Source organism: Lissotriton helveticus, chromosome 9 (genome assembly GCF_964261635.1).
Source record: "Lissotriton helveticus chromosome 9, aLisHel1.1, whole genome shotgun sequence".
Classification (NCBI taxonomy): Eukaryota; Metazoa; Chordata; class Amphibia; order Caudata; family Salamandridae; genus Lissotriton; species Lissotriton helveticus.
In genome coordinates, this window is record NC_136070.1 from 271,493,080 (window position 1) to 271,516,827 (window position 23,748).

The 23,748-nt window shown below is 45.7% G+C and overlaps 1 protein-coding gene across 1 annotated transcript in view; it reads right to left on the bottom strand.

Moving 5' to 3' along the window:
• The window catches only part of NOXRED1 (NADP dependent oxidoreductase domain containing 1), a 282,269-nt gene that overhangs the window by 131,473 nt on the left and 127,048 nt on the right, over positions 1 to 23,748 (bottom strand). The window contains exon 4 of the mRNA XM_078659966.1: positions 21,148 to 21,346. Within this exon, the coding sequence (XP_078516092.1) occupies positions 21,148 to 21,346 (199 nt within the window). The remainder of the gene's footprint in view (positions 1 to 21,147; positions 21,347 to 23,748) is intronic.

Consider the following 23,748-nt stretch of genomic DNA (forward strand, 5'->3'; position numbering starts at 1 on the left):
AAAATCGCAGATTTGGCCCAGTTGTTCTGTACTCCGGCAATCCCCCCAAATTTTGTTATTTCACGCAGGATTGGATTTAGATTTTCACAGGGTTTTTCAATATTAAGTGTGAGGTCGTCCGCGTAAAGCAAGACAAGGAGTGGTCGGGAGCTATAAGTGAGAGAGCGATGATTATGCTTTGCCAGAGCATTGCGGCTAGGGGTTCAATCGCTATAGCAAAGAGGATGGGGGACAGTAGGCAGCCCTGGCGAGTACCTCTCTGGACAGTAAACGGTGTGGACCTGGCCCCATTTAGGAGCACAGTAGCTGTAGGTTGGTGATATAGCAACCTCACCCAGTTCAAAAAACTGAAAGGCAGCCCTATATGTTGTAACGTGCCAAGCAGGTAATCCCATTCTAGGGAATCGAACGCCTTGGTGGCGTCAAGGAACACCGCCACGGCGTCGCATTTAGGGTTAAGGTCTTGAAGCACAGCGTGAAGAGTGCGGAGGTTATGGGATGTAGCACGATTAGGCACAAACCCAGCTTGGTCAGGAAGAACTAGGCGCTCCATGAGTAAGTTGAGCCGCGTAGCTAACACTTTGGCAAGGATCTTGGTGTCGCAATTTAAAAGTGATAATGGGCGATAGGAGTCGCAGTGTGAGGGGGGCTTACCTGGTTTGAGTAGGGAAGTGATGAGGTCCTCACACATGGTTTGGGGCAGACTACCGTCTTCCAGAGCGGCATAATACACTTGTTTAAGTATGGGGGCCAAAATGGGAGCGAAGAGTTTATAAAAACCGATGGGGAGGCCATCTGATCCAGGGGCTTTACCCGAGCGCATGCCCATAATAGCTTCGGTAATTTCATCCAGTTCTAATTCAGCGTGGAGAAATTTCTGCTGCGCAGTACCCAACCACGCAAGCGCGACGTCATCAAAGTATGTGGGGAGATCAAGGGGTTCTGTTCTGTGCGAGGAATATAGTTTCTGGTAATGGTCCCGGAAAGTACGAAGTATGTCAGGGAGATTCTTATAAGTATCGCCACAGTCATCTTGTATTTCAGTAACATAGTTAGTGAATCTAGGGGGCTTAACAGCGTTCGCCAAGGCCCTGCCTGGCCTGTCCCCCTCCCCGTATATACGGGCCAAATGTGGACGCCCTAAGAATTTTCTCTCCCTGTCAGCCAGTTGCGTGTACTCAGATAGTTTACTATGCATTTGCATATGAGCATCTAGGTCCGTAGGGGTGTGATCAACGGACCTCTCCAAGTTCCTCAACTCTACCTCCAGTTTACGCAAGTCCGTGCGCAATGACCGTAAGACACCACCTCCCTTAGCAATGCACCAGCCTCTGACTGTTACCTTGAAAGCCTCCCAAACGGTGACAATGCTATCAACAGATGAAATATTGCCCTCAAAAAAGTCCCGGATGTCCTGTTCCAATTCGGCTTTAAAGGCAGGGTCTCGAAGATGCGCCGGATTGAGGCGCCATGACAGAAAGAGAGAGCTATCCAGGGGAAGTTGCAGCTCCAAAAGGACAGGGAAATGGTCAGAATAAGTGCGGGAAAGGTGTGTTGCGTGTCGCAGCCAGGGGGCTAGGCCCGCAGAGACAAAAACATAATCTAAGCGCGCCCAGGTGGAGTATTGGGTAGAGTAGTGTGTGCCTTCTCGCAAAGCAGGGTGTCTGAATCGCCAGGCATCCGTCAAGTGATTATCAACTACTATATCATTGAGCGTGGTGCGTGTGTTGGTATAGTGTGAAGGGAGTGGACGAGATCTGTCCAGTGTTGGTTGCAGTGCCGTATTAAAATCTCCGCCCAGGATAATGTGTGTAATTCCCAATGTCTGTATTTTGCTCCATAGTGTCAATAAACTGGAGGGGTTATCCACATTGGGGCCGTAGAAGTTAGCAAATAGAACGTCGTGCGAGCACAGGCGCCCCCACACCAGACAAAACCTGCCTTCCTTATCAGTTTCAAACCCCGTAGGCGTAAAGGCCACCCCCTTTTTTACCAAAATTGCAACACCTCTGGCATAATTAGAATAAGGAGAGAAGGTGCGGCTGGAGGCCCATCTGTATGCGAAGTGTGGAGCGTGCCCAGGAGCCAGGTGTGTTTCCTGTAGTAGAGCCATATTTATGCCGTGCCTGTCTAGATATCCCAAGATCTGCGTTCGTTTCCAAGGGTCATTGAGGCCCCTAACATTCCAGGAAGCTAATCTAATGGTCTGGTTTGCTTCAGGTCTGGTCATAGTAGACATGTGGGTAGGTAGTGTGAAATAATAGGCCGGGTAGTGGCAAACGGCAAAAAGTTGAAGGAAAAGTGCCACAAAGCATGTACTGCGAATAAAAACAATGATACTTCGGACCAATTACCACAGTTCTTCCCCCCTCCCCCCGCTCGCACAATGGCAACCCCAACTCGCCAGGAAAAAGCATCCCCCCCCAAACAATACGCTGAGTATTAGCACCCAGCCGTAACAGTCCCAAACATGAACAATCATTAGTTCTCAGTGGGTAATGCCCTCAGATGGGGTGGCCACTAGGGGCTCCCGCCCGAGTCACTCCAGCTCCTTATTTCACCCATCCACAACCTCCTGGATCACAGGGGTCGGAATGACGGGACGGAGGCGAGTGGCCGGGAAACAATAAGATCCTTCAAGTCAATAGGAACGTTATAAATCACCAGTCAGTTGGTCGGCTGCATGTCATCTGAAGAGAGATGCCAGATTGAGGTTGATGTTGCATGGAAACAGCGACTCAGGAAGGTTCAGACAAGGGTGAATGGGAGCGCGAGCGGTGCCGGGCAGCCGCTTCACGCGAGGATGATCTTCTGTCGCGTTTTAGATATTCCTCGGCTTGTTGGGGTGTCAAGAAAATGTGTTGGCGGCCCCTGTGGTGAATCCGTAGTTTCGCGGGGTAGAGCATCGCGTACTGGATACTGCGTGTTTGGAGCTCTTTCTTCACCGCGATGAATTTCCGCCGAGCATCTTGCACAGCTTGGGTGAAATGCGGATAAAATGACAGAATTGCATTTTCGAAGCGCACCTCACCTTTCTCTCTCGCCCGACGTAGCAGGGTATCCCGGTCGCGGTAATTAAGAAATGTCATAATGATCGGCCGCGGTGACGCTCCCGGAGGAGGCCTGGGCGCCAGGGAGCGATGGGCACGTTTAATAACCATTTGCGCCGAGAAAGACTCACGTCCGAAGAGATCACTTAATAGGCGCTCCATGTAGTCTTCCAATCGTCCGGTGTTGGTGGATTCTGCCAGGCCTAGCATACGAACGTTGTTTCTTCGGGAGCGCGCCTCCAACTCCTCGTTCTTGTCAGCTATGACCCTCAATAGTTTATCCATTTGTGCCACTTGCTTTTTATTAGAGGTAGCGCCATCTTCTAGATCAGAGACTCTTTGTTCAGCTTCTTTAAGGCGTGTTTCATGTCCATCCAATTTTGCCACTACAGTATCTAGTCTATGGTTCATTGAGTCAATTTTGGAATCAATTGAAGTGAGGCTCTGTTACATGGCGACAAGGAGGGTTTTCCAGCTGTTCTCCCCTGTTTCAGGCGGATCATCGTCACTCTGGGTTTTAGAGTTGGCGCTCGTTGTCTTGCGTCCATCGAACAGTAGTTTGGACTGTCTTGGTTCCGTTTTTCCCATTGCGGCTGATCGGGCGGCTCAGGGGTGCGATGAAGTAGGGGAGAGGGAAGCCCGCGCACCACCACCCAGCTGTTTGCGCAGTTCCAGTGCGAGAAAGTGGTGGGTAGGAGTATACCCCAGGGAGGTCCTTTAGGCGGCGGTGACACAGTACCTTCCCAAATTCCGTGCAAGTGGGGGGAACAGAGGTGAGGGGGGACGACAATCCCCCGAACGGTCCTCTCGCACCGTCCTCCTTCAATGAATACGGTCAGGTCCAGCGCCACTTACAGCCCCCCGTTGACGCGCCCTCTGGCAGTGTCAGCGACCCCGTGAGTACGTTCCACACAGGAGGGTATCCAAGGACAGTTCAGAGCAGCCTATCTCATGATCCAAAGGATAGTGGCAAGGCAAGACCAACCCAGCCCACGGCACCCCACGGATCCAATACAGGGGGATCTGGGCTGTCAACAAAGGCTAGTCCCGCGGGTGCGTTCGGATGATGTCTCCAAAATGGCGGCAACAGGGTATGTATTTGGGGAAGGCGGCTCATCGGGGTCGTGCTGTCTGCAGGCAATGGGCTGGTCGGGAGACGGTGTCCGAGACAGTCGCAGGCAGGGACAGCGAGGAGAAGCTCAAGGACCCGGGCAGTGCATGGGTGTGGAGGACGATGGTGAAAGCTGATTTTGCCTCTGCGCCCGCGGCGCCACACGCAGTTCGGTGTTCACCGCCCCCGCCGCCCTTAGGCAACGACACAGGTAGCCCCTTACCACTGTTGGAGCAAAATCGGGCGTCGTCCCGGGTCTGCAGGCTCCGACCACGGTGCCAGAAGAAGCCAGGAGCTGCTGACGGGGGGTAGGGGGGAGGGGCGGCAGAGTCGTACCAGCAGGGGGGGTCCGCACATCCAGCAAGGGGGCCCCGCTTCCGAAGCTGGGGGGTCACGAGCAGCGTCGGATCTGTTGCGTGTTGCGGCCTACAGGGCAGTGCAGCACCGGTCTCACTTGGGTCCCCGGTCCGCCCGGCAGGACCGCCAGCACAGCAACCTTCTCCCGCAGTAACTTCGCCCGCCGGCTGCGGGCTCGCCGTAAGGGCTACCGGCTCAGGAGTTTCACCGAGAGTGCAGCTCAGTCTCGCCAACACGTCGGTGAAGGTTGTGGGTGCAATTAGAAGGAAGGATAGGGTTTATGATTATATGTTATCCCCGGCAGGGCGAGAGCTCTACACCAGAGCGGCCATGCCGGTCTAGCGCCACCTAGCGCCTCTCAGCCTGAAGGAGTTCAACAAGTGGTTGGTTTACTACAGTTTCAAAATGGAAGTTCTCCACATACTGGGGGATCTCCTCCAGCCTAACGACTTGATGGTGTGCCTCGATCTAAAGGAAGCCTATATGACCATCCCAATCTTCCCTCCTCACATCCACTTCCTTCAGTTTCAGTGCCGGGGGTACACATCCTAATTCACCATGCTCCCCTTTGGTCTGTTGTCCGCCCCCCTAGTGCTTCACCATGTAATGCGTTCTGTGGTAGAGTTTCTAAGTGCCCGGTACATACGACTAATCTACCTGGACGATGTCCTTTTCATGAATCATTATTCTTGGGTTCTGTCTACCTTCAGACAGCAGTCTCTCTCCTGGAGTCACTACGCTTCATTATCAATCAGGACAAGTCAGTCCTTACTCCCTCTCAACCCCTGGTGTTCCAGGGTTTTGTGGTGGACTCAGTCTGGGCCACCCTCAGCCTCCCTTCCTGGAAGTTGATCAAGATCACACACGAGCTGCATCACCTCCAGGGGTAACCCTCCACAGATCGCACGGGTGGTGGAGCTGTTGTGATCTTTCATATAGGCCATTTTTCCAGGCCCCCTTGATTATATATATATATATATATATATATATATATATATATAATCAACGAGAGAGAAAGGGTAGATGAGCCAATCTCAGACCCCTTAGAAATACTATAATCAAACAACAGAAGAGTGACTAAGGCGAAAAAACAAAAGGAGAGGGGTAAGAATATTCAATTACCACCACCTAAGAATAAGTTCAAAGGAGAGGAAAACGAAACAACAAGTGAGTTTAGCAAACATAGTGAAGAAAAAGAACCCTCAGGCACCAGCTGAAAGTTGGTAGCCAATTGTCTTCATTGGGTTCTTGTTGTAAGTACATGAAGTAGTACCCAACAAAGTGATGTGAATTAAAAAGAGTATAGACTATTCCCCAAGCCAGAAAAATATTTATTTAATGAAGGGAAAGTTCTAACTCAGTTAAAAAAGTGAAATTCGGACATACAGATGGTTGGGTTTGTTTGAACCAAAGAGTCCTAAACAAGAAAGTGCAAAGGTCGACATGGGGTGGGCGTAAAATCCGTTTCCCGGGCGAATTTGCGGATTTTCCACGATTTCGCGATCCGCGAATATCGCGAAATCGCGGTAAAATCAGTGAATCGGCGGGGACGAATTTTCAGCCAAGCAAGGGTTACAGCAGCAGGTGCAAAAGTTGAACCTAATTTTTTTGTAACCTTTTACAAAAGGGTTACAAAGAAATTAACTTCAACGTGGGCACCTGCTGCTAAGTGCTTCCTGGCACCTCCTTGCCTACTTGCAACTATTCTCTGACCCTGCTCTGACCCTTGAAGCAGGGTCAGAGAATAGTTACAAGTAGGCAACAAGGCACCTGTCCCAGGAATTAAACCTCATCAGGAAGCACTTACAGATATAAAAAAAAACAGGAAGAAGGGAGGGGATGGCAAATACGCCCATTTTGAGTTGTCAGGAGGGGTTAAACTAAAAGAGACCTTTACAGCACAATTTTCATGTGCATTTAAAAAAAATAAAAAGCTGTATGTTCTGTAGGGGCAACTCAGGAATCTGGCCCTTCAGAGATCCGGCCTCTCTTTCTTTCTCTCGTTCTCTGTCTCCCTCTCTTTCTCTCTATCTATCTATCTCTTCCTCTCCTTTCTTGCTCTATTTATCTCTTTCTCTCTCTCTTTCAAGTTCTTCCTCTTTCCCTGCTTATCTCTTTCTTTCTCCGTTGTTCTCTCTCTCTTTCTCTCTATCTCCCTTTCTTTCTTTCTCTCTCTCACATCCTCTCTGTCTCGCTCTCTCTTTCTCTCGCTTTCTTTCTCTCTCACTCTCCCTCTTTCTCTCTCTCTTTCTCTTTCTCTCTCTCATCCTCTCTCTCTCTCTCTCACCCTCTCTGTGTGTCTTTCTCTCTTTCTCTCTCTCTTTCCATGTCTCTCTCTCTCTCTTGCTCTCTCTCTTTTACTTTCTTGCTCTTTCTCTGTCTTTTTCTTTCTTTCTCTCTCGTTCTCTCTTTCTCTCTCCCTCTCTTTCTCTCTCTCGATCCCTCTCTCCTCTTCTCTCTCCCTCTCTTTCTCCCCTTTCCTCTCTCTCACATCCTCTCTTTCTCGCTCTCTCTTTCTTTCTCTCTCACTCTCCCTCTTTCACTCTCTCTTTTTCTTTCTCTCTCTCATCCTCTGTCTCTCTCTCTCCCTCTCTGTGTGTCTTTCTCTCTTTCTCTCACTCTTTCCATGTCTCTCTCTCTCTTTCTTGCTCTTTCGCTGTCTCTCTCTTTCTTTCTCTCTCATTCTCTCTCTCCCTGTTTCTTTCTTTCTTTCTTTCTTTCTTTCTTTCTTTCTTTCTTTCTCTTTCTTTCTTTTTTTCTTTCTTTCTTTCTCTCCCCTCTCTCTCTTACTCTCTCTTTCTCTTTCTCTCCCTCTCTTTCCCTCTCTCCCTTTCACTTTCACTTTCTTGCTCTTTGTCTGGCTCTCTCTTTCTTTCTTTCTCTCTCTCTTTTCTTTCTGTTTTCTTTCTTTCTTTCGTTCTTTCTTTCACTCTCTCTCTCCCTCCCTCTCTCTCTCTATCTCTCTCTCTTTCTCTCTTTTGAAACATTGCAAAGATCTCGTAGATGACAAAGTACAAACAAGTATTTGCAATGCAATAGGTCTCGCATGTTTTGTATTTACGTGACTTAGCTGTATTGATATTACAAATTACAATGGCTTTTAATTTTTAAATAATTAATACTTAAATAAAAGTGATTTTAATTTATAATGGCAATAGCTTAAACTTTTGTAAATAACTTTTGTGAAGATTATGTTCAGTGTATTTTATTGTGACGAAAATCCAAGAACAGAAGTGAAATATTAACATCTTTTTGTGACATTTGTAATAAAGTTTGAAACATTGAGAGAACATATTTGAACCAGTTGTTGTTGAATAGTTGCGCAGATTGATGCTGGGGTGGTGCTGAGTGGTGCTGTGGTGGTGCTGAGTGGTGCTGTGGTGATGCTGAGTGGTGCTGTGGTGGTGCTGAGTGATACTGGGATGGTGCTGAGTGATGCTGGTGTGGTGCTGAGTGGTGCTGGGGTGGTGTTGAGTGATGCTGGGTGGCGCTGAGTGATGCTGTGGTGGTGCTGAGTGGTGCTGTGGTGGTACTGAGTGATAATGTGGTGGTGCTGAGTGATGCTGTGGTGGTGCTGAGTGATGCAGTGGTGGCACTGAGTGGTGCTGTGGTGATGCTGTGGTAGTGCTGAGTGATGCTGTGGTGGTGCTGAGTGGTGCTGAGTGATGCTGTGGTGGTGCTGAGTGATGCTGTGGTGGTGCTGAGTGATGATGTGGTGGTGCTGAGTGATGCTGTGGTAGTGCTGAGTGGTGCTGTGGTGGTGCTGAGTGATGCTGTGGTGGTGCTGAGTGATGCTGTGGTGGTGCTGAGTGGTGCTGAGTGTTAATGTGGTGGTGCTGAGTGATAATGTGATGGAGCTGAGTGATGCTGGGGTAGCGCTGAGTGATGATGTGGTGATGCAGAGGGCAGAAAGGCACAAAAAGCAGTCTAACAAAGGGCAGAAGGGCAGAAAAACAAGGGAAAAACGAGTCTAACAGAGGGCAGAAGGGCACAAAAAAACAGTCTAACAGAGGACATAAGGGCAGAAAAACAAGGGAAAAACTAGTCTAACAGAGGGCAGAAGGGCACAAAAAACGAGTCTAACGGGGCAGAGAGGCATAAAAACGAGTCTAACAGAGGGCAGAACGGCACAAAAAACGAGTCTAACAGAGGGCAGAAGGGTACAAAAACAAGGGAATAACAGAGGGCAGAAGGGCTCAAAAAAATGAGTCTAACAGGGGGCAGAATGAATCCCGCCCTGCATGTTTGTCCACGAAGATGCCACCTTTTTGTGCAATACCTCCACTCAACTGGAGTACTTTCTACTGTCTAATCAGTAAGTGCTCCCTCGTTGGCTAAATGTATAGGGGCAGATTTACAATAACTGGCACATCCCCAGGGATGCACCAGTTATTGTGCGCCGCAGCTCCACCACCCATGGTGCGCCGCATTTACAATGCGGCGCACCATGTGGCAAAAATGACACAGATGCGTCACGCATCTGTGCCGTAAAAGCAGCGCATTTCTGGAGCTGCGTCGCGCTTGCGACGCAGCTCCAGCAATGCTCTGGGGGGCCCTATCTCCCCAATGCTGCATCAAGCCTTGCGCCTGCTTCAAGCAGGCGCAGGGTTTTGACGCAGCACTGGCCTAAAAGTGACTGAGTGAAATCTTGTAGATTTCACTCAGCCACTTTTAGGAGGCTGAGTCGGAACGCCTCCTGATGGCGTAGGGCTTTACAACGTGACGCATCTCACAGAGAGATGCGTCACGTTGTTAATGCCCAGCACCATGGCGCATCTTTTGTGCTGCCGCTGCGTCACGAAAGGTCTCAGTAGAGAGTGGCAGTGGTGAACCAGAGGGTGACAGTGATGAACCAGCGGGTGGCCGGGGTAAACCAGAGGGTGGCAGTGCTGAACCAGAGGGTGGCAGTGCTGAACCAGAGGGTGGCAGGGGTGAACTAGAGGGTGGCAGGGGTGAATCAGAGGGTGACAGTGCTTTTTTTTTTTTTTATATTTTTATTATTTTCTGGCAGAGGTAATACATACAAGGACATGACCACAAATGAGGAATCAAACAAAATTCTTTACAAAAAAAAAACAACCATTGTGCGTTTCAAATCCAATTATCAATTGGTAGCCATAACTTCCGGCCAAAAGTCTTCTTTTTGAGTCCTTTCAATTTATAAACTGCTTTATCCATTCTATAAACATTTAGCAGCTTTCCCAACCATAACTCAAAAGTTGGAGGATCTACATCCAGCCATCTAGAAGTAATACAGGCTCGATAAATAGACATTCCGATAAACAAAAAATGTTCTTGATCTATAGTTAAATCCCGAGAAGGAAAATAAACACCAAGAATAATAATAGTAGGATGAAGCGTAATCCGTACATGTAACAAATTAGACAAAAACTTTTCAATCTTCTCAATGTATACGGCAAGTTTAGAACAACTATGAAACATGTGAATTGAGTCGGCTGCTAAAGTTCCACAGCGGCTACAGTTAATACCTTTTACAGCTTTCCATTTTACCAATTTTGCAGGTGTATAGTAAAGATCTAGGGTGGACATAAAATGTTGACTCTTAAGAGAGCTATTAATTAGTGTCTTATTGCTCATCTCAAACACTTTTACCAAATCAATCCCTTCAATACAAAGCTTCCTCTCCCATTTCCGGGTATGATGATCCAAATCGTTCTGCATCCTATTATTCATTAACTGGTAAATAATACCAATACGACTGTTCTTCCTAGAACTTTCTAGAATATCGATAGTTTCCATGGTATCAGTAAATAAAACATTTTTTTTTTCCAGGAAGCTACGAATCTGTAGGTATTTAAAAAACTCATTCCTAGATAAACCAAATGTCTCTTGTAATTTAGAAAAGGACATAAGGGACCCGTTTTGGTACAATTGACCAAGTAGATAAATCTGTCTCATGTGCCATCGGTGAATTACCATGTCTTGAAAAATTACGGGTAATAACTTATTATCAGACAAAGGTGTATAATAATTCAATTTTGGGATTATACGTAGAATTTTGTTCATTTGCCTCCAGATTAAACATGCAGCGAGGACCACCTTGAACTTTGTTTTTTTATAATAACTGGGTTCAATGACTTTCAACAGACATTGCCGCGCATGGGTACCTAGGAGCATTTCAAAAATAGAGGGTGACATGGCTGGATCTGATACATAATCATGAAAGAGCAAAACCCGAAAAGTTTTCAGAGCAATAGCCCAGTAATACATTTTAAAATTCGGAAGCCCCAAACCAGCACAATCTAATGGGAGAGTGCACCATTTTAGAGATCTTCTAGCACGGTGGTATCCCCACAAAAACCTAGACACCATTCTATCTATTCTGTTAAAAAGAGACATTGAAAAAAATAGGGGGATAGTACGAAAAAAATACAGAAATTTTGGAAAAATCATCATCTTGATAACATTAGTTCGACCATATAATGACAAATGTAAATTATTAAATCTTTCTAACGTTCTATTGGAGGATATGAGCAAAGGGTCTAAGTTTAATGCAACAATATCCTCAACCTTGGAAGATAGAGTAACACCAAGATATGAACCAGTGGTATTTAATGGGATATCAGTGGGTTTACCCGTTTCCGAATGAATGATCTGAGTTTTTGTGATATTTAACTTATAACCGGAGACCTTCCCGAACTCGTTGGCCAGATTGATTATTGTGGGTAGCGCAGAGGAGACGTCAGAGGTGACAATTGCAACGTCATCCGCGTACGCTAGAACTTTATGGTCTACTTCGAAAAGACGAACTGGTGGAATATTAGGTTCCGAAATAAGTCTACTCAAATAAGGTTCTAAGTATAACGCAAATAAAAGCGGGGAACAAGGGCACCCTTGTCTAGTCCCTCTCGTAATTGGAAAAGGTCTCGAATAGTCAGTGCCTAATCTTATAATACCCTTAGGACAGGAATACAATGAACGTACCGCCTGAATAAATTGTAAGGGAAACCCCTTCCCTTCTAACACAGTCCAAAGGAATCCCCAGTCTACTCTATCAAACGCTTTTTCAGCATCGAGTAAGATCACCCCGACTGGGGATTCCTTTGCCTGTGCCCAATCTAGAAGTGTAATAACACGTCTAACATGATCGGTAGTATCTCTACATCTGATGAAACCGTGTTGGATGTTAGACACTAAACTGGACATTACCTGATTAAGTCTATTTGCAAGAATTTTAGAATAGATCTTGCTGTCTGCCGTAATAAGAGATATAGGTCGATATGAACCTAATTCTTTCGAATCCTTGTTCTTCTTCAAAAACACCACTATAATAGCGGTGGACCAGGAATCAGGTGGTTTCCCTTGAAATGCAGAGTTAAAGATCTTTACAAATTCTGGTTTCAGCATATGTCTAAATGTCCGATAGAATTCGAGAGGTATCTGATCAAATCCCATGGCTTTGCCTGCAGCAAGACTCAAAATGGCTTGCTCAATCTCATCCCAACTTATTGGGCGTCCAAATAAATCAGTCTCTTCACATCCCAATAATAATTGATTAGTACTGTGAAAATAATTTACAGGATTCAAAGTCTTATCTACTTCATTGTTAAAGTCATTATACAATGTTTTATAAAACTCCAAGAATGACTATAAAATTCCTTCCCTACATTCGTGATAGTCACCATTCATATCATTGACGCCCTGAATTTCATTGATAGAGGATTTCTGACGAAGACGCTGTGCTAGAATTTTACCGGTACGCTCACTATATTCATAACGTTCGGTTTTGAATAGCTTAAAATCTAATGCTACTTTATCAGCAATATGGGTCCGTAGACCAGAACGTTCAATTACTAGACGTAATTGCGCATCTTCTATACCGATGTTATTTTTACAAGCCGTCGCAAGATCCATCTCGGCTGACCTGATCTTATTTAGCCTCTCCTTAAATTCTATTTGTATTTTTTTTCTCTTAAAGTTTGCAAAACTAATTGTCTCTCCACGTATGATTGATTTGAATGCGTCCCACACCACTGGTGGGGAGGCCGAATCATTATTTGTTAGAAAATAATCATTGATAATAGTCGCCATAAATTGCAAATAGTCCTCATCTAATAACAAGTTTCTCTGGAATGACCAAGATCTACTTGAGTTCTGAGATTCTGTAGAAACCTCGATCTCAGCAATTATGGGATTATGGTCTGAAATGACTTGGGGTAAAATTTCAAGACTAATTGTCTCCAAAAACTGCGAAGACGTAAAAAAATAATCTAATCGGGCAAACTTTCGATGTGGGCTGGAATAGAAGGTATATCCAGGATCTTTAGAGTACCTTTTATGCCACACATCCGTTAATCCATTATTCAAAGCCAGCTCCCGAAGGGCATTATAAGTTCTGGGTTTATGACCGGTATATCTCCTTCCTAAATTAATATTCCAGTCAGCCGGCAGATGAATATTTAGATCCCCACATATTATAATAGGTTGCGCCCAAATAGCTAGTTCTGCGTTAATCGTATTAAAAACTTCCGCATCATCTAAATTCGGCCCATACATACAACATAACGTAAATTTGGAACCACCAATAATTAACTCAGCAAGTCCCCATCTACCCCATTTATCAGCTAGAGTTTTCCAACACTTCCCGACTCCCTTTCGCATACAAATAGCAATGCCTCTTTTTATACCCATCTGCTTAGAAACAAGTAGCACATCCAATCCCAGCTTATCCAAAAGTGAGCGCTTATCCCATGCAATATGAGTTTCTTGTATACATAATAAGTCGATAGACAATGTCTGAATCATAGAACAGAGGGTGACAGTGCTAAACCAGAGGGTGGCAGGGGTGAACCAGAGGGTGGCAGGGGTGAACCAGAGGGTGGCAGGGATGAACCAGATGGTGGCAGTGGTGAACCAGAGGGTGGAAGTGGGGAGCCAGAGGGTGGCAGGGGTGAACCAGAGGGTGGCAGTGGTGAACCAGAGGGTGGCAGTGGTGAACCAGAGGGTGGCAGTGCTGAACCAGAGGGTGACAGTGGTTAACCAGAGGGTGGCAGTGGTGAACCAGAGGTGCTGTGATGAACCAGAGGGTGGCAGTTGTGAACCAGAGGGTGGCAGTTGTGAACCAGAGGGTGGCAGTTGTGAACCAGAGGGTGGCAGTGGTGAACCAGAGGGTGGCAGGGGTGAATCAGAGGGGGGCAGTGCTGAACCAGAGGGTGGCAGTGCTGAACCAGAGGGTGGCAGTCGTGAACCAGAGGGTGGCAGTGGTGAACCAGAGGGTGGCAGTGGTGAACCAGAGGGTGGGAGTGGTGAACCAGAGGGTGACAGTGCTGAACCAGAGGGTGGCAGGGGTGAACCAGAGAGTGGCAGTGGTGAACCAGAGGGGGGCAGGGGTGAACCAGAGGGTGGCAGGGTTGAATCAGAGGGTGGCAGTGGTGAACCAAAGGGTGGCAGTGCTAAACCAGAGGGTGGCAGTGGTGAACCAGAGGGTGGCAGGGGTGAACCAGAGGGTGGCAGTGGGGAACCAGAGGGTGGCATGGGTGAACCAGAGGGTGGCAGTGGTGAACCAGAGGGTGGCAGTGGTGAACCAGAGGGTGGCAGTGCTGAACCAGAGGGTGACAGTGGTGAACCAGAGGGTGGCAGTGCTGAACCAGAGGGTGACAGTGGTTAACCAGAGGGTGGCAGTGGTGAACCAGAGGTGCTGTGATGAACCAGAGGGTGGCAGTGGTGAACCGGAGGGTGGCAGTGGTGAACCAGAGGGTGACAGTGCTGAACCAGAGGGTGCTAGGGGTGAACCAGAGGGTGCTGTGATGAACCAGAGGGTGGCAGTGGTGAACCAGAGGATGGCAGGGGTGAACCAGAGGGTGGCAGTGGTGAACCAGAGGGTGGCAGTGGTGAACCAGAGGGTGACAGTGGTTAACCAGAGGGTGGCAGTGCTGAACCAGAGGGTGGCAGTGGTGAACCAGAGGGTGGCAGGGGTGAACCAGAGGGTGGCAGGGGTGAATCAGAGGGTGGCAGTGGTGAACCAGAGGGTGGCAGTGGTGAACCAGAGGGTGGCAGTGGTGAACCAGAGGGTGGCAGGGGTGAATCAGAGGGTGGCAGGGGTGAACCAGAGGGTGGCAGTGGTGAACCAGAGGATGACAGTGCTGAACCAGAGGGTGGCAGGGGTAAACCAGAGAGTGGCAGTGCTGAACCAGAGGGTGGCAGTGGTGAACCAGAGGGTGGCAGGGGTGAACCAGAGGGTGGCAGGGGTGAATCAGAGGGTGGCAGTGGTGAACCAGAGGGTGGCAGTGGTGAACCAGAGGGTGGCAGTGGTGAACCAGAGGGTGGCAGGGGTGAATCAGAGGGTGGCAGGGGTGAACCAGAGGGTGGCAGTGGGGAACCAGAGGGTGGCATGGGTGAACCAGAGTGTGGCAGTGGTGAACCAGAGAATGGCATTGGTGAACCAGAGAGTGGCAGTGCTGAACCAGAGGGCGACAGTGGTTAACCAGAGGGTGGCAGTGGTGAACCAGAGGTGCTGTGATGAACCAGAGGGTGGCAGTCGTGAACCAGAGGGTGGCAGTGGTGAACCAGAGGGTGACAGTGCTGAACCAGAGGGTGCTGTGATGAACCAGAGGGTGGCAGTGGTGAACCAGAGGGTGGCAGGGGTGAACCAGAGGGTGGCAGTGGTGAACCAGAGGGTGCTGTGCCCATACACGACTGCATGGGTAACTTCGCCATGCAAGCGGCCCGCGAACACGCAAAAAGCCCCGCGAACACGCAAAAAACCACGCGAACACTCAAAAAACCCAGCGAACACGCAAAAAAACAAAAATCCGCAGATTCGCACGAATTCGCGGATTTTGCGGATTGCGAATTCGTTTTCGCGCGAATTCGCGGACCGCGAATTCGCAAATTTCGCCCATACTTACTTTCTGCTTTAAGTGAGCCAATCATCAGCTCAGCATTCATCAGGACCACACAAAACCTCGCCTTTAGGCAGCGCTCGCTAAGGCACCTGCACATACGGGTGGGGAAATAAAGAAAAGATTACAAACTTGAATGTAACCGGTGCACAGGAACTTCCTACGTGCAACCCCTCCATCACGTGAGGGCTGTTGAATTTGTCAATATCAGGAAACAGTCCCCATGGACACGTGGCAGGGGAGAACCTTCACGCCCGGAAAAGTTCCGTCCGGGCGACTACCCTCTGCTCAACCTATTCGATGCGTGCTATTCCTGATATTGACAAATTCAACAGCCCTCACGTGATGGAGGGGTTGCACGTAGGAAGTTCCTGTGCACCGGTTACATTCAAGTTTGTAATCTTTTCTTTATTTCCCCGCCCGTATGTGCAGGTGCCTTAGCGAGCGCTGCCTAAAGGCGAGGTTTTGTGTGGTCCTGATGAATGCTGAGTTGATGATTGGCTCACTTAAAGCAGAAACATGTCGACCTTTGCACTTTCTTGTTTAGGATTCTTTGGTTCAAACTAACCCAACCATCTGTATGTCCGAATTTCACTTTTTTAACTGAGTTAGAACTTTCCCTTCATTAAATAAATATTTTTCTGGCTTGGGGAATAGTTTATACTCTTTTTAATTCACATCACTTTGTTGGGTACTACTTCATGTACTTACAACAAGAACCCAATGAAGACAATTGGCTACCAACTTTCAGTTGGTGCCTGAGGGTTCTTTTTCTTCACTCTATTTATATATATATAAATTCTACAAAACCTGTTCAAAAACTAAACATTATTCCTTATTTAAGACACCAGCACATGGGCAGGTGATGGAAAAAGAAAGGCTTATTGTAATAGTAAAAATATACTTTTTAAAACTTCACTGTCATCTCTTGAACACTCCCAGCAAAAGAACATGTTGATATCTTTATATATCGGGATTGAGAGTGGATGGGTATACCCTAAATAAACATAACTGCAAATTCTAGCTTGATGGAATGTCTTCCTTCTCAGAGGTGATAGAGGCTGCAGGGCCTTCTCCTCCTATATTACACACAGCATCACTTCACTTTTCCGGAATAAATCTGATCTTCTGTCCTTTAACCAAATGTCTCCAGGCTTGTATTTCTCCTCAACAGCAGTCGTGCTTCTGTGCACACACAGCCTGAACAGCCTGAATTTACATCTAACATTTGACCCAGGGAGAAGGTAGAATATTCTGCATTCTACCAGGGAATATTGGTATCTGTAGATTTCATGAAAAATCCCATTGATCAGCCAGAGGGAATTCAACAAAATTGTATTGAGTCCTTCTAAGCTCACTGTAACTGGAGGGCATTCACTTGCAGTCACTGTAGTACAGGAGGAGCTTGAGACAGAAAGGTAACCTCTGGAGTCTCCTGTTTTAAAACCCTAGAGGATGTCGGGGTCAATTAATGTTGAGTGATCTCGCTGTTCCATCAAACACATACACAGACATATGCTTACTTTACCCAATTAAGGCAATGCTGCCACATGGAGAGCCCTCCAAAATGGGTTTATTCTCTTCACAGATTATTTGACTTTGTTTCTCCCCCATACTCAGGTGGATCATAGCTATCATATTCTATCATTTTCTGTCTGATAAATTGGAGACGGGGTCAAAACCTACGGCTGATCCTATGGTCTTAACTAACTACAGACCCATTTCTCTCCTGCCCTTCTTTGCAAAGACAGTTGAGAAATATGTTCATACAGTGATCAGCGATTTTGCAGAGGCTAACAACCTGCTCCACTCAAGTCAGTCTGGCTTCAGGCAGAATCTTAGTACAGAGACGGCACTGTTGGAAGTCTCTGAATCCATCAAAGAGAACCTGGATGCAGGCGGCAAAGCTGTCCGGGTCCTCTTAGACCACTCTGCGGCCTTTGACACCGTGCCCCATGGCCACCTCCTGCAGAGGCTGAGGGAGTGGGGGTTCGAGGGCACGGTGTTGAAGTGGTTTGTCTCCTTTTTGGAGGGTAGAAATCAGGAGGTCAGGTCACCACCATTTTTGGACAGTATACCACCCCTGAGTGTGGGTGTGCCACAGGGCTCTATCTTGAGCCCTGTACTTTTTAATCTTTACATGGCGCCGCTGGCTGAACAGAACGAGGTCACGATAATATCGTACGCCGACGACACCCAACTGCTGTTCACCTGTAAGAAGGGAGAGGAGTTTAACGGGGAGAAGATCAACAAGTGTCTGAAAGAAACTTGTGCCTGGTTCAAATATAATCTTCTGAAATGTAACACAGACAAGTATGAAATCATCTTCTTCGGCTCCCCCCATTGGACGCCTGGAAACAATGGTGGCCCCAAGACATATCTACTCCCCAGGCAGCAGTCAGGACTGTAAAGAACCTGGGAGTTAAAATGGACAACACCCTTTTTATGGTACCTCAGGTTCAGTCAGTTGCTGGTACTTGCTTCGGTCTCTTGAAAACGCTCCAGAGGTTTCTATTTTTATTACAAACCCTCACAGAAGGACAGTCATTCAGGCCCTTATCATCTCCAGATTGGACTATGCCAACGTCCTTTATCTGGGCCTCCCGGAGTTTATACTCAACAGAATACAGGTGGTGCAGAACGCGGCAGCCAGGGCTGTTTTGAGTCTCGGTCCCAGAGACCGGACTTCCCACCATCTAAATAATCTGCACTGGCTGCCTGTCCGTAGCAGAATACGCTTCAAAGCTCTGGTCCTGGCTTTCAAGGCTCTGCATGGTATGGGAGCGAAGTATATCCGCAGAAGAGTCTCACTTTACGTACCTGGCAGATCTCTTAGATCTGCACATCAACATCTTATGGTCACCCCAAAGTATCTCAGTGCCCACAGAGGCGGTCGCTCTTTCCAAGTGCAAGTGGCTGGACTTTGGAATGAGCTGCCTCTTAAGCTTAGGCAAGCCGCAAATCTACTTGCGTTCAGGAAACAATTGAAAACCTGGTTGTTCCAACAACCAATATAACAGTTCACCTTTTTGGGTATTGTTTTCTTTCCCCCATGCATCTGCTTATTTCTGTTCTGTCTCAGCGCCGGGATACTCTATAGAGTAGCTGTGCGCTCTACAAATCTATTTTAACATAACATATTTTAACAAAGGGGGAAGTCCCTGAAAGACTGTTTATGGGTCCCTTTTGTGAAGGCACAGGCAGATTAAAACACATAGAAAAAGATGTTACCCAGAGGAATATGCCATAGTTCAAAAGTGCTGGTTCAGCATTTATATTAAGCAGTTTTTACTGTCCTAATGGCTCACTTGGAAAGTAATTTCCTGCACATGTTGGGCTCTTGGATGCAACTCCCAACACCTCCGTACCCCCACACCGAAAAGGGTTCAATGATTTGAACATCACATTGGCCTTGGCTTATAAAATGTATAACCTGTACCTCACCAGGTTGTAGGTACATCTATCCCTGCATATCCACTAGAGAGGCCGCAATCTTTCTGACTGCATATCCAGACAGCTAGATAAATAATACTCACTGCAGGCATCTGCTGTGGTATGTGGATCAGAATTCTGAATCCTGGCATGACTAACTCAGCCTTCCCTGGTCAGTAAACTGAGTTCTACTTTACAGTGTTTTATATAGCGCAAACTTGACCAGAATCGGGTATCAGAGCACTTTACAAAGCACCAGTTGCATTACATGTGGACACATTCATTTTTTTTTGTTAGGCATGGGGAGATTAAGTGATTTGCCCAGAATCACAGGATGTTGAGCGTCATTGCAGAGACTCGAACCTAGGTCCCCAGATTCGAGGTTGACCGTCCTAGCCGTTAGGCTAACTCCTTCCCCAAATTTGGTCCAATTAAGTGGTGTTATTACCACCCTTATTATTGCATAATTGTAGTAGGAAGTGCTACATAAAAAAATATCAATAAAAATAAGACATCATTCAATAGAAGGGCACAGGAGACCAGCAGAGCATTGATACATGGAGGTTATTTACCCCAGACTATATAAGGTCCAGTGTAGTACTGTAGCCAGTGAAGGTGGTGAGATTTCTGGTGAGACAGTGAGAAAGGATGCACTGCATTTTTCTGCATTTGTCTGTTATTAAGGGGTCTGATATATTACATACCATCTCTACTGTAAATGAATGCTGGAAGGGGGTGAAAGTGAAGTTTGTGAGCCATGTGAATAATCATGAAGTAACTTCCTGACTGAAGTGTACATACACATGAGTAATGCTGTGAGTTAACATCATCACAGACAACAGACTGCAATTAGTATTTGTCTATGCAGGATCTTCAACATATAAAAAAAACTGTATATTTTCCACAAAGTAATGGACTAGTGAGAGATGGGACTTTAAATTAAAAGAGAGCATACCATTGTAATGAAGAAAAGCATTGGAAAAACATAATTTGCTAATTGTATGCAAATTGTATCCCTCCACGTAGTAGCCCCAATATGTAGCTGTTTGAAGATATGAAAGGTAAGTGGGACACACACAGGAAGAATTGGGTTAAAGTGCTCAATGTAGTAAGAGGTGAAAATAGCAGAACTGGGCATGTGAGTAATTGTGGTAAATTTGGCATCGATATTAAAAAGTGTGTGAATTTTAGGAAGTGTGAGTGGTTCATCAGAGGTTGTTCAGAGTGAAAAAGTAATGTTTCGCATTCTGTACAGATGCGTGTGGAGAAGAAAGTATTGGAGTTGAGCGATAGAAATATATGTAGTGTCGCCAAAGTGGTGCATGTACCTGATTTTGAAATTGAATACTGCAATAGATGGATTTATAGAGCTGTTGAGTATAGTTCTGAATATGGGTTCATTTGCTATGGCAATGATGATACAAGCCAGATGTTTTACTTTTTTGTAAATTCCTGTGTGAGATTCCGTCTAATGTGTCAACAGAGGTTAGGTAGGTTCTCATAATGCAAGAAATCTGAAGCTGGTCTCCCTCCTGCGCCTGTTAATGTTTCTGGTAATAAAGAAGTTTTGAATCTTTTATCAGCAACATTTTTCCTGCTACAATGTCCTTAAAAATCTTCATCAGTACCTGGAAGTGACCGATAACTCAGTTTTTGTAAACCAGCATCTAGTTACCAGGCATCATTAAAGGTATTTAATGTAGGAATACAATCATGTGCTATCTATGACAACTGCAGTGAGCTTCTCCGGTGGTCTTCCAACGTATTCAGTCGCGTGGCTTAAGTGCAACTTGAAGCTCTCAGCTAAATTGTGATACACAACCCTTCTTCTTATAAAGTTAAACCCTTGAATTACTTCTAAAACACTTTCTATCAGCTGTCACAGATCATTTACCTTGAAGGGCTGACTAGTCAGGACTCGAAACCAGTAGCTCTTCAATGGGTATTTCCACACATCACATTTTTGGCCGTTCGAATTGACAGCCCAAAATACCAGATCCATCCAGTTCTTTTATTTTTTCCAATAACCCTTCAACTTCTTACTTTTTCAAGGGATGGAATTGAACTGTTAGAAGCAGCCATAGTTCTCTGACACATTTCCAGTAAAGGAGCAGCACATATTACTTTACATTTTACAAGAGGTGGCATGTTCATGGCAATTAATTAACATTAAGTAACAATGTACCTCTTTTCCAATTAAAATGGAGAATAGAAAGGAAGAAGAACATGGTGTCTACTAAGTGTTTGGTATAGCGGTAAATCCAATGCCAAAAAAGTGTCTGGTTCAACTTCCCTTTCAAGCTCGTCACAACCTAGGATGAAACCCACACCTTACCTCATGGCGTGCAGGAGCTTGCAGAAGAAGACAGCATGTGCACAGGCAGTCACCATCAGACCTTTGGAACGCTCCCTCAGGGGCAGGAGATGCCAGTGGCTGATGTCCACACCATTCTCAAACTGAAAAGACTTCAGGTCGCTGGTAATGTCCACTGTAGCCAAAGTTATTGCAGGCTGATCGAATAGTTTGACAGCCTCTAAATAGGAGAGAACACCAAGATGTAAAGTGCTAACTTTTCAACTCGTATCAGCTTCCAAATGTCAGGAGCTGTTTGTTCATTCAGCAAAGGACAGAGGAACAAAGAAAAAGAGAAAACCCATGTTAAAAATGCTGATTTTCTGCACCCAAATAATACTATACCAAGTAATATCAGCGAGAATGCAGTCAGTCCAATGTGTTATGCTTGGCTTAGAGAGACCTGTGTGTAAAAACTATAGAACTTAACTTGCCTTCAAATGAGAGTCATATACATGGTGTTTAGCTGGGCCTGGGATGAGGCTGGACTCGCCAAAAAATTCAAAAATCAGAGCTGGAGCTCGTCAGAGAGAAGTTACCCTATTTTGGCTTCTTTGAATACCATCAAAAAGATCTGGTGAAAATTTGCACGTACACATTTCTTTGCAACCAAACCTATTACTGTTTGCCTGATAGGTAAATCAGAAGGCTTATCATGTGAACAATGAAGGAATTTGATTAGTGGTCACCCAACATTTAACTGGCCCTGGACTCTCATAGGTAGAATATCTGCTCACAGTAGTTGCAATGTCTTTTGAGACAGAATGCAAGAAGAGAATGTCTCCATACTATGTTAGGATATGGGTATCATGAGAAAAATGGATTTCAGAAGGAGGGCATGCACGTGACAGCCACTGCACACTAAGATGCAAGAATAATGCCATAATAGGATGGGGAATTCAAAACCTTTTGAGACAATCACAGGTTACTAAAGTTCGCCATTTCAATAAGAAACAGACCATGATTTACTTGTTGATTGCAAAGCAGAAGTCAAAGGGGCATCTCTAGCCCCACCCTTCAAGAAAAGATTAAGTAAAGACACCCAATTAGCTACATTTTCAGGACAGAAAAGAAATGCCCTTTCATGTTTACGCAGATGCTGGCATCAAATGACATAAAAGTTCATAATCTCTCATCAGAATTGTAAGCCCAGGGTCTTAAGCACCAAACCTCAAGAAATCCCAAGAAGGACAGAAGAGGTTTGTGTCGACCGGTTCCCTGATTATACGAATTTGAACTCGAGAGACCTTCACTTCTACTAGACAAGTATGATCACTGGTTGAGGTAATATTTTTATCTGTTCCTATCAGTCGATAAGCTTAAACAGCCTCCTCACTGGTGGATCTCATACGGACCAAAGTAAGTAACAAAATATTCTTTAGTTAGATGAATGAACGACATTGAATCAGTGACACAATAAATATAATGGCACTAAACTTTTATAATGCATGCTATAACCAGTGGTGGACTGAAAACTGTTAGCCAATGTGCTTAAACATGTTAATGTGTTAACATATGATGAATAAAGCCTCCTGCTAATTTTGTCTCCAACTACATTTATCAAGACGATCAGGCATTTGATAGCAGAAAATGACAGAGCCACTAATGCTCAAATTATAATTGAATTTTAAAGGGATGACTACTTCGACATATGCAAGGTCGGCCACTGAATTAACGCACACTCTGCATGTTGTTCAAAATTTGGACAATGTTTGAGAGTCGGAAGGACTTCAGAGTAACTTCAAAAAGAAAAACCCAAACAACAAAGTCGGCTGTTGCAGCAGATCATCGATCTCGGAAAACAGAAGAGAAAAATAGAACAATTTCTAGCCTAAATTGCAGGAAGACACAAAACCTGAAAAGCACCTGTTGCATCTGTCACGTTTTAGCCCAAAAAGTGAAGGTCTATCTGGATTTCAGCAGAACTTATCAACATCATGAGCATCAAACAACAATTAATGGAACCGATCCACACCAAAGTTTAAATTTTTAATCTCCCCAACACCATGCACACACTTTCATATCACCCTTAATGCCACTAGATCAGCCAGACAAGAGAGCCATTCTGATCCTCATGAAACTGTACTCCATAAAACCTAGGCCTTTCAGCATTCTGGTACATCGGAGAATTCATCAACAGCATACAAACCATTATGAAACTAGAGAAGAAAGGTGAAGATCCAAAATACCCGACAAACTCATAAGGAAAAACAAGGTTGCAGACACCAAGAGAGGAAATGGAGAGCCCAATATGATATACATGAGAGAGAAATGTATAAATGCTCATTAATTAAATACAAAGCTCTATTGGTTACAAGAGCAGCGTCTTCTCCTTGCAAATCGAATCCTCCCAAAACTCAGTTAGAGAACCCCATAAAGTTATTAATAAATTGACTAACAACCAGAGCATAAAAGAGATTAGGTCAGCCAGTCCTTTTGCGATGATATTGCCTCACACCTCAAGGGTAAAATTTACTCCATTTTCTACTCATTTGGTCACTGTGGTAATTCTTCGCCAAGTTCAGATCAAGTTAATGCGAACTCAGCTTCCGATAAGGACTTGTCTACTAAAACCTTTGAGTT